This window comes from Monopterus albus, unplaced genomic scaffold, assembly GCF_001952655.1.
Source record: "Monopterus albus unplaced genomic scaffold, M_albus_1.0 scaffold59.1, whole genome shotgun sequence".
In the NCBI taxonomy this organism is placed as follows: Eukaryota; Metazoa; Chordata; class Actinopteri; order Synbranchiformes; family Synbranchidae; genus Monopterus; species Monopterus albus.
Window position 1 is genome coordinate 1181597 of NW_018127939.1, and position 11650 is coordinate 1193246.

Genomic DNA, 11650 nt, shown 5'->3' on the forward strand with positions numbered 1-11650 from the left:
TTTTTAATTCTGTCTCTCAGAGTGGGAATGCACCTACAATGTGAATTTCAGACCCCTCCATGATTTCTAAGTGGGAGAACTTGCAAAATCGCAGGGTGTTCAAATACTTCTGTTCCTCACTGTATACAATAAACTTAGTGGACTAAAAATATTCACCTCTAAAATCTAGTGAAGTCAAAGTATGAAGTAACAGAAAATGAAAATACTCAAAGTACAGATACCTCAAAATTGTACTTAAGTACAGTACTTGAATAAATGTACTTAGTTACTTTCCACCACTGTTCTTCCCTATGTACTTGGGATACTAAACCCTCTCAGCAGAGTAGTTTTTCAACAGTTTTAACCTGTTTGGTATGTACTTTACATGCAGTATTTCACATTTATAATTGTTTTATAAAACGTGGCCTTGGTAGAGGAAGTTTGATATCAGAAAACATTCTTCACAATCAGCAACTCGACTAGGGTGCAACCTGTGAATCACAGTCTCAGCCACCTACTACCACAAAACCTGCCACCGAGATGGAAAGGACACAGAATCCCATCATCTGCACAGACTGTCTGCAGTATGACATTAACCAGAGTCCTGCAGTTCATGAAGATGAAGAACCTCTTGAGATTGTACTCCCTCTTTTTCTTGGGTCTTAGTCCTGTTCAAGCAAGATGCAAAGAAACATTGGAGGAGGACGTGAGGAGAGAGGACTTGAGGATGTGGCTCAGGAGGTAGAGCGTTCGTCCCCCAATTTGAGGGTCGGTGGCTTGATTCCCGTTCTCCCCAGTCCACATGTTGAAGTGTCCTGGGGCAAGGCGTTGAACCCCAAGTTGCCCCTGATGGCCATAGCAGAGCCTTGCAGGGACAGCGCTATCGGTGTGTGTGTGTGGGAGTTGGTGTCGCGGATGGCTGCCTCGGTTCTGTACTGGAGACAAATTCCGTGTGGGTGTGTGTGTGGGTGGGTGGGTGGGTGTGTGTGTTAACATATCTGGCCACATAAAGTGATTATCATCATTAGTATGCTGTTAGAGAAACTAAATCCCTCATGAGCCACCAGCATGTCATGGCTCTTTCTTAAAATGAAGCCATGGCCACAGTGTGATACTAGAGAAATAAATTTTATTGATTTACAGGGGAGAGACACATCCCATTTGGAAGGTAAGACGGTTTTGCAGCAGGACAATTTTAGATCAGGGACGCCATTCCTTCTGTCTCAGGATATCAGTACAACTCTCTGAAAAATCGCTGAGGCATTTTAAGCAATAAAACCAGAAGAGGAGATAGTCCAAAAAGCGAGGATTGGAGTTCATCATATTTCCTGTCCCGTTTTTGTTGCGTGCATACTCGGATTAAGTGGAGAAGGGCAGATGAGTAGTTGATCCCTGTTTTCCGCTTGATATGCTCCCATTTCTGACAGCCTGTCATGTGGAGTCAATGTAAGATGTATTCACATGCTAATAGACCAAAGAAAATATTTGGCTGGTTAGCCATGTGATATGATGCTGAAACAACACAAAGCCCAGGAAAACCCAACCCTGGTCCACAGGCTGTTCATGTATGAGCTACACTGATGTTGACTGAGTGAGAGAGGCGCTGACTGAGCATCCACATCCCTTCTGTTAAGTATTTGATTGTGAATTTTTGATTTCCCAGTGAAGAATGAGTTTTCACTTGTATGTCATAGCTGTTGGCTGTGTGTTTAGCTCTACTGTTTCAAACCTCCAGAACGGATGGAGTCAACATTCCATGATAATGGAAATAAGGTGTTTGGGTTGAGCATGTGAAGAGGCAGTGTGTCACCTTTCTTTATCAAATGATTGCTGTCTCTATCAAGGCTGAATGGCTACATTCAGAATGCATTTTGTGTGGCTATGACAGGTTATGGTCACACACCCAAACAGCCGTTGTGACAGTTTTGCCCTTTGCATGGTTCATTATGCCCCCAGGCACTTGGACTGAATCTTGTAAATAATTTACTTCAGCTTGAGCTGTGCATTGGTGGCATATACACACTTAATGACAGAATGTCATTCTCAGCTTTGTCTTTGGAGACCAGCCACAACATGTTGATGAGGTGTAGGTGAATGACTAAGATGTAAAGGATGCTAGTAGTGTCTGCACCAAAGCTGGCAAGCATGTTCTCCCTTCCAGGAAAGGTAGAGTTTATACCTGTACAACTGATTTGTTTGGCAAATGGTGTGTATTTAGCCATACTACATAAGTGTGCAGGCGCCATTGGCTGGAGTCAAGAAATGGTCGTTTCCCCTTAGATACTGATGCAAGTCCACTAATACTGGATATCTGCCCATCCCATATTTACAGTACTAGTCTAAAGTTTGGACACACATCCCTCATTCAATTTGATGAGGAAGTGTGTCCAAACTTTAGACTGCTTGTGTATTTTTTTGAAACTTTATAAAATTCTAAATTATACAACTTCACAGTGGACATTTATCTTAGTCTCTGCAAATGATCATTTCTCTTTTTCTTTATTTAATCAAAGTCATATTGGAGATTAAAAATGTTTTCAAAAGGGCAGAATAAAAACATTCTTATATCAATAAATACAAACATAAACAGACTAAGAGTTACACATTATACACATTATGCAGTTAAGAGGCACACGGTTCATATGCCATGTGTATTATTTTTCAGGAGGTGCCCAGAATGAGAGAGAGAGGACTAGAAACATTAAAGGGCAGATAGAGGAAGAGCTGAGACATTTGGAAGATGAAATTGCTGCCTGTAAGCGGACACACGCACACACACACACACACAGACTTTAAGCAGTGGTTATCTTCAGAAAAATGCTTGAGTTACAAAAACAATTAATATTCAGGTCTCAAGTCTTTGATTTATGAATTAAAGTCTCCATAATGGTTCAGACATAACAGTAAGGCTTTGTGTAGACGCTGTACAAATACTGTTTATGAACCACAATTATGATTATTGCTTGTTGGAGACACAATTCTGTCCTCTGGTTTGTCTTTACAGCCTTTTCCACTACAGGCTTTGATTGCCACACATCACTAGTATTCAGTCCAGCCAACCCGGAGAACTCTATTGAAGACTGCCTTGCTGCGATGGGAGACCGGGTGGCCGGAGAGCTTGACACACACCTGACAGCAGCTGTACACACAGTCCTTGCAGGGTCAGTTTGCAGAGCTATGACTATGCTTGAAAAAGCAATTCACCTAATTAGATGAATATAGGATCGAACTGACAGAAGTGATGCTAAATGCACATCACTTGTCACTGGTGTGAGACAATTGGTGCTTTCTACACCATTAGAAATGATCAATTCAAGATGTATGTACTGTATATCACATGGCAACATTGCAGCCACATAATTTTCTCACCACACTATTTGTGCAGTATCCATACAGTATGAGGAGAATGTGTGTGTGCCACAACCTCAAAGAAAGACAAAATCATTATTGATTGATATACTGCTGGTATGATTCACTTTCTCCTGAGTGAACTCTTGAACTTCAGCCGTTATACAATCATGTGAATAAACTACTGGGTGAAATTGATTGAAATGTTTGCATTAGTTTTTGAACTTGTAAGATTAGAATTAAGTGATGTGACTAAATGACATTAAAGATATCAACTAAAGTGTTTCAAACAGAAGTCACTGGGAGTGGACTGGTACAGTATTCATAATCTTAACCCAGATACTATGTTGGCTGTTTGCACAGTATTGGAATGTAATGACAGTAATGAGACCAAACTATTGCAGACTTTGTGAATCCAAGTGAGTTAAACCTAAGTGATGTTCAGCTGAGCAAGACGCCTCATCAGTAGCTGGTCCAGACGAGGGGTCAACAGATAAAGTGGGCAACTTCTAATTTTGAATACAGTGCGTGTAATTGAGAAGGACATGGTTGTGAAAGAGCAACATTGTCAGAAAACTACCAGAGAGTACAAAGTGCCTTTTGGACATGCTCTTTGACTATACAATCGTACGCAAAAAAGGAAGAAAACCAAGACACACTAATTAGTGATTATACTTTAGTGACCATAGTGAAAGCCTATATTTTATGCATGGCTGACATTCACAATAAATCTGAACCAGGAAGAAGCGTTATCACTGGTACACAAGGGATCAGTTAGAAGGCACTGTGAAGTAATAATAGAAATCGGAGACGATGCGACAAATTCAAGAGAAGCAGAAAGCCCTAGATAGGTTAATGTGAGATGCTGGGTATAATGTGTATCCTTATTTCTGGCATGTACAATTTAATATTTCCTAAGCAGCTATACTGTATGTCAACCTTATGTTTAATGCCTCTCATTATGTCCGTGTGCATTTCAGACCTCTGGACTACCAGAGATTCAGAGACACAGCACAGGCTCTCTCAGTGCACACACAGGGAGGCTGGAGCAAGGTGAGTTAGCCAGGAGTTTTACTTGTCCTCCTTACTAAAACTCATGATAATGTTATTCAAGACATTTCTGAAGGTGCAGCATCTGATCTGCTCACTTCCCGTTATTGCACTTTCATACAGTATGTTTCTGCCTCCTAATGTCTTTTCTTAATCTTTACTGCTATTCTTTATCTTTTGTTTGCCTATACTAGTAGCTCCTACCTCTACTCCCTTCTCCCCCAGGTGCTAGTACCTTTGGTGCTGCTTCAGGCTTTACTAAATGAGGGCCAGTCTTTGACGACTCTTCTGCATCACGGGGTGCGCTTGCTAGAGGAGGATGAAGCCCACTACATTATCCAGCAAGGGGGATGGGTGAGTTTTAATTGAGGAAACCATCATATGCATATTAGTCACCTGGAGATAAAAAGTAACTTTAAAATATGTACACAATAAGAATATAAACGACTTGTTTACAGAATTTTACAGATGTTACAGATTTGTACATATGAGTAACAAAAGAAATATTAATTGGAACATTGCAGGGTAGAAATATATTTAAAAATTTTCCAATTACTTCAAGAAAATTGCACTACCATCGAAATGGTAAAATGTAAGCTTATAATCCCAGGCAACAACTTGGTACCTCTTAGTTACAGTAAGGGCTAAGTATTATGCAGGAAGTCAGGATGTTGTACGACGCAAACGGGAAATATGCTGCCATGCTTCAAAATAAATGCAAATGGCTAGGTGAGGGCATCAGTGACCTGTCTGTAAAGATCATTCATACTCCAGGGTCCCTGTCCGTTTTGTGATTTATAGCAACCACATAACCATACACACGAGATTAAAATGTAGATGATGTTGGGATAAGTAGGTATTATTATAATAAATGCTTTAACTTTGAATTTTTTAAAATTTTGTACTTGGTAATCATTCACTTTATGATGCTAACGTTAATCATGGTTTGAACCAAAAATGTTATATGCTCATTCAAACATTCAGTTGAAGCTGAACAGCGAGTATTGGTACTTGCAGTTCAGCTGTGCAAGTTGCAACTGACACTGTATGTCCTCAGTTGTAAACACCCTGATATAAAGCTAGTCCAGCGTGGTGTTGACTCACTCAGAGGAAGGGATAGCACAGGTTTGTCTTTTGAATGTTCTCTGTGCTCAAGCTTACTATGTTTGCATATTGTCATACATATGCAACTTGTGCAACTACTTTTCTTGTGTTTTGGATTTGCTGTTTTATTTCAGTGATGATACTAGTGAGGCTTTAGTTCTCCACTGTTGTAACAAGGCCCGTTGCATCACAGATGGCTCCCAGTGAAGCAGGCTGTGCTTACAAGTCGCTGACCCTGCTGCGCGGCTCACCAAAGCCTCACAGTCATAATACTCTGCCCAGTTTAATATGAACACATCAAACAAAGCTACATTCTTGCTCTGTGTTATGTCACGGGGGATGAACAGATGATAGGCTGGGGCAGGATCAGCAAAGGGTGGATGAAGAGAAAGGAGGAGGGAGAGAGAGTGAGCACATGAAGGATGGGATGGGATAGGATAGGATAGGAAGGGAGGGGGTGTGTCAGAGATGAGGGAATGGGCATGGTGAGCCAGTGAAGTCTTCATTAGCTTGACAGCTGCCTGCTTGCACAGATCTCTCCAAGTGGGTTTCTGCCTGTGCTCCGTCTCTGCCGCTCTCTTGTCTTTTTGACTGGCTTGAGCTTTTTCTATTCAAGTGTAAACCAGATGGTTTCAAGACACACTGTGGTAGGATGTTTTATTTTGCATCTTGAAGCAACTACAGAGAGAGCTGATTAGTCTTGATATGTGCAAGAGTGTTTTCTGAGAAAGTGTGGCAAATTCTTCACAGCTGAATAGCTCTATGTAAATATGCTGTATGTGTTGACTTATTATAGTGCAGTGATCTCAGTTCTGCTAATAAGTGAACATTACAATTTTTATATTAGAAAAGAGACCACAGAGAGCAAAGACAAAAGCTAAATGATTATCTCATTATATTACTTACTTGTAATGGTTACCTTTGTATATTACACTGTCCTCAAGTCTCGTTGCGGTTAGTGGTGACTGGCCAAAACCAATATTTAAATAGCCCATGGAATGCTCATTTCCAGCCATTTAATGTTTAATCTTGGGTACCTCTAGATTAGCTTTACACCCACCATAACTCCATAAATAGTCTTAACCTTTTTCAGAACAATAAAACTCCAAATCACAGGCAGAGCCTTCTCCTGAAAGCAAGAAGATAGTTTGTGAACACACAACTCGGTGGCACTAAAGAAGTCTCACCAGCCAGAGTCTGAGACAATTGTATAAACCTAGTTGCTTCTGCATAGAAGTACCAACAACATAGGTACCCCTTGTTTTTTGAGTTTTGTCACGTTTAAGATGATAATTCATTGTTGTAACATTTTAGATAAGTCAGAAAACACAAATGTAATGAGACTATTTAGGTGTTTGCTCAAAGTTGTCAGATTCCTCAAGTTGTCAATAAAACTTTGCCTTATGTTGGGCAGTTTTATACAGCAGGCAAAAGTATCTGTGATGAGTGGGTGTCAGTGAAACATAAGGTGATATAGTGCCTAAAATATAAATAAATATGACTAGATTAGCTTTTTCACCTTTAATTTAAGAGAATTTTAGAGGAATAGAAATTGTGTTTTATACCTTTTTATTTGTGGATGAAATGGTGTTTGATGGAATTATCCCACAGCAAGGTTTTAATTGCTTTGCTGTGGGTTGATGCAGGCATGTGCATATACTTATAACGTATTTGAAGTATTTCATCTTGCTTGTATCTCGCTGGATGTGAAAGAGCTTAGCCCAAAGCCTACATGGCTGTTCTTAGTGAATGACTAGTCATAATTTATTTTATTCAACTCAGCTAACTGTTCTGACCCACTGCAGTGCTTGTCCAGTAGGAACAGTAAGAACATAATCCTCATAAATGTCAGTGCATATGAGGTGATGAACATTATATTAATCAAAAATAATACCAAACTTAAATGTCACACTGTTTTGGACATGTTAAAATTGCCAGTTTTTTAAACCCAGAACTAATGCTTGGATTTGCAGGGGATACAGCATGTTGACAGAATGTGGCAATCATGTGCCGACATAGCAAGTATTTGTAATTTTTAAATTAAAAGGCAAAGTAGGACGGTCCACATCAACCCACGAGGTTATGCTAGGTGATGATTAAGGGAAGCATGGGGTGTACTGCCTGTTAGGTTCTGATAGCTGAAATACAGCTGGAACACCTGTGTCCTTGTCGACAGATTACTGTGCTCTGAACGAGATGTGGCTTCCTGCTAATAAAGCCAACGTGGTCCAATGACGACCACTCACATCTTCGAAGATGTTGGAACAAATTCTAAATTGGCATTACTTAGATAGACTGAGAATATGTGGTCAGTCTAAGTGGTTACTTTGTCACCTAAAAATATGTCGAAACTTAATAAGGTGGAATAATACTAGGTTTATGGGTGAAAATGATAATGGCTTTAAGCCTGGCTCAAAATTTCTGCTATCAGGCTCTCGCCCAGCTAACACCGCAAAGAGTAGATCTTTCCCGAGTCGAGTAGTATCAGTAATACCGGTGTAGCCATGCAATTTTGCCACAAGGGGGCTCACATCTACTCAGCAGCCTTTCCAGCACCCACAGTGGTTAATAATCATTTAAAAGATTTTTGTATCTAAATTACAATATGAACCAGCACCAAAATTTAATCAGTTGTTCCGTGAGCCGTCCTCTACCTCTTCAAAAATTTTCAGCAAAATCTGGTCATTACCTTTTGAGTTGTACTGTTAACAAACGCAGCCAAAAGCATAACTCCCGCCCTTGGTGGAGGTAATGATTCAACTCACTGAAATCATTACAGGTTGGTGTGTTTCCCAGCTTCAGCAATTCTGGAGGAAAAGAATATGAATCACTTAAGATAAAGTGGAGTTAATTCAGAGTGGACTGTTTTGTGGTGGTTTTTTTGTAATTCTTTATGTAATTCTTTACTAAATTAATGCTAGTTTCAAAAATCATTTTCAAGCATTGTTTATTATAATAGTAGGTTTTTCTGTGTTAAGTGTTATTAATCATAGCGGCTCTACTTTGAACAGTACCTGGTTGGATAGTGAGGTATAATTCACATACTTAAAGCTTTATTTGACAATGACCATTAAAGTGCATCAAAGGTTATGTAAAATATGGTTTACCAGAAAGCCAGAGCTTGTGTTCTACAGTTGGGAAACCTGTTTGGCAGGTTTTATTTATATAATTTTCACCACAGCACTTCGCCGAACTTCCTTTTAGGTTTGATGCCACCTCAGTGAGGTCTTACCAGCTGTAGAAAATTGAAATTATAAGACCCAAAAAGTACGATTATTGTTCCTGAATACCATCAGCAGTCTTTGGCTGTTATACCACAGGGCAGCCCTGTCCTGCTGTGCCTACCTGATAGGGAGGCTGTATCCTGACGGTGAGTGTTTTGTGACACTCTCTTGTTCTCCCGCATGCAAATCAGCTTATGCAGAAAGCAAATGTTAGACAACGATGGGACGTTGTTAGATTTAATCTCTCAACTGCCTCCCAGGAAGCAGCTAGTGTGCATGGCAGTGAGTGTCCTTGTATGGAAAATAACCTTCACAGCACAAGCATGTCATTTAAAAATGTCTGCATAGGTCAGTGCTTGTTTACATACTGTATGATTTAACTGGTATGTGGAACAGATGCAAATTGTGAATTGTGTTTTTAAATGAGAGACTGTCGCCCTGAGAGCTGGTCAGAACCTTTCGGTCTGCTGTTCACACAAACAAGCACCCTACCTTTTAGACAAACACCTCTACGCTCACTGAACATCATCAGTTGAAGTCACACCTATGTGACACGCACAGTAAGAAAGCAGAGAAACCTGCTTATTACAGATCCACATTTAACTTCTGCTCAATCAAGCACAGTTTATCATCTGGCAGATCAGTTGTCATACACCCATCCTTGTCTCAGCTGTTTTTCTTATTATTTTTTTTTTTTTTTTAATTCTGCCAAGATGCACATGCTAGACAAATAAATTCTTTAAAACTCATTCAATGTGATTTCCTGAATTTTTTTTTTAATTCTGTCTCTCTGAGTGGGAATGCACCTACAATGTGAATTTCAGACCCCTCCATGATTTCTAAGTGGGAGAACTTGCAAAATTGCAGGGTGTTCAAATACTTCTGTTCCTCACTGTATGTAACTTGCCCTTGTGTCGGCGACTGTGGTTCAGTGGGTAGAGCAGTTGACTGCAGTCCACATGTCAAAGTGTCCTTTGGCAAGACACTGCACCCCCAAGTTGCCCCTGATGGTTAGAGCCATCGGTGTGAGTTGGTGCTGCAGGTGGCTGCCTCGGTTCTTCCGTGTGTGTGTGTGTGTGTGTGTGTAACATGCTTGGCCAAATAAAGGTGATTATTAGTATTATTATTGATTATCCTGTAGTTGTCATTGTGCAAAGTCACTGGCCTATTTTTGAACCACCTACTGGAGATTCTGCATCACATCATTGCATCAGTGGGTGAATAAATATGGCAGTTATTGACATGACAGTGTTACAAGCCTTTGCAGCTGGGACCACTTTCAACTGTTTTTTGTTTGTTTTTGTTACAAGGAAAGAAAATAAGTGACTCTAGGTCAGAACCTTCACATGGTGCCAACCAAATAACTTCTTTAAACAAAATACAACTAACAGAGAATCTCACAAATCTACTTTAATAAAAAGAAAACGCGAGGTAAAAGGTCAACTTGACTGCTTTAACTAGGCCCCAGACAAAACACAGGGTTTCACCAATCTTTAACAGAAATTGAACCTATATGTAATGTAAAGGGTCGTACCTGATCCTTCTCCCCAAGAAGTGAACTAAAAGGACCGTTTCTATAGTTAAGTCATTACAAAACAGTCTGATATTCCAGGCGACAGAGAAGGAACAGTGTACACAAAAGATGACTGAATACTGAATCCAAGACCCCTGAACCAGTTAGGAAAGTGAGGCCTGTAGTAAAGGATAACAGACATCAAACATGTATTCAGTCCAGCAGACCCTACTGTTTGAATAATTGTACTTAAATGTGTTTAGTTTGAACAAGCTGACCTGTGTCAGTTACTCATCCCATTATGATCATGTGATACTGTATGTAACAGAATGTTAGAGATGCCTGTTGGTACAGTGTTGGGTAGCAGCTGCATACCACTGGGTGGCATAACAGGCTAAGTCACGGTGAAGACCTGACACATTAACAGCATTGCTCTTAATTAAACCCATTAGTTGTAGGTAGATGATGACATAAGTTAATTTTAGTATTCGGAATATAATTTCATTTGTGTGACTGAATCCAGTATTTACTTCAGTTTCTATAGTTTATTCTTTATATTTTCTTGGGTGATAAATGACATGGCAGAATAATCATATTACTGCGGTGTTTAAGTTCACATTTTTCACCAACATTTGGGAATTTTTCTCAACTTAAAATAATTCTGAAAGAGTCGGTGCAGTTGGACACTGCTTGACTGACGTGGGAATTCACATGCATCATTCATAATCATTCTTTTTATTTGAGTGTTATATATGTGCATATATATGTGCATGCATGTATACATGTATGCGTGCGCATATGTGTGTGTGTACAAAATGCTGATACCATCTCTGTTCCTGTCAATCTACCACAGGGTGAAATATTCAGGCTCGAGTCAGAGGAGGAGAGAGGTGTCACCATTGCTGAAGACAGCAACGACATTTACATCCTGTCAGGGGAGCAGCATCCTGACCAGCTCAGCCCTCCATCGTCGCTGCTCTGCACCGGAGACAACAGCAGTGAGCAGAGCTCCTGGCAGACAGAAAGCTTACCTGTATCTCTGGCTGGCCACGAGTCTTGGGCGCAGGTTGGTGTGATGGATCCTGAAGACCTCAAGAGCCTAGACAGCAATGAGGGCGTGGCTCTGGCTGAGGAGCGCAGTGAAAACAACTCCTCAAACTCAGATATTGTCCATGTAGAGCGTGAGGAGGCCGAGTTGCTGGAAGGAGGTGAAGTTGGAGTGATAGAGGAGAGCATGATAAGTGTTATAGGCACAGAGAGCGAGCTGGCCGAGCTCAGGGAGGAATTTAGGGACCAAACTCCACCTGTTCCAGTATCAGCAGAGGCAGACTCCACAATCCCAGCCTCCCTCACTTCATTTGAGGCACCAGAGATGCCTGCAAGCTTTTTGACAGAGCCTTCCCTCATCTCTTCAGAACCAGAGCTGCCTACC

At 40.5% G+C, this 11650-nt stretch overlaps 1 protein-coding gene across 1 annotated transcript in view; it reads left to right on the plus strand.

Annotated features, from left to right (window-relative positions):
• Positions 1–11650, plus strand: part of bcl2l13 (BCL2 like 13) — a 15626-nt gene that overhangs the window by 3545 nt on the left and 431 nt on the right. The window contains exons 3-7 of the mRNA XM_020602966.1: positions 2645–2734; positions 2984–3140; positions 4308–4380; positions 4603–4731; positions 11072–11648. Of these exons, the coding sequence (XP_020458622.1) occupies positions 2645–2734; positions 2984–3140; positions 4308–4380; positions 4603–4731; positions 11072–11648 (1026 nt within the window). The remainder of the gene's footprint in view (positions 1–2644; positions 2735–2983; positions 3141–4307; positions 4381–4602; positions 4732–11071; positions 11649–11650) is intronic.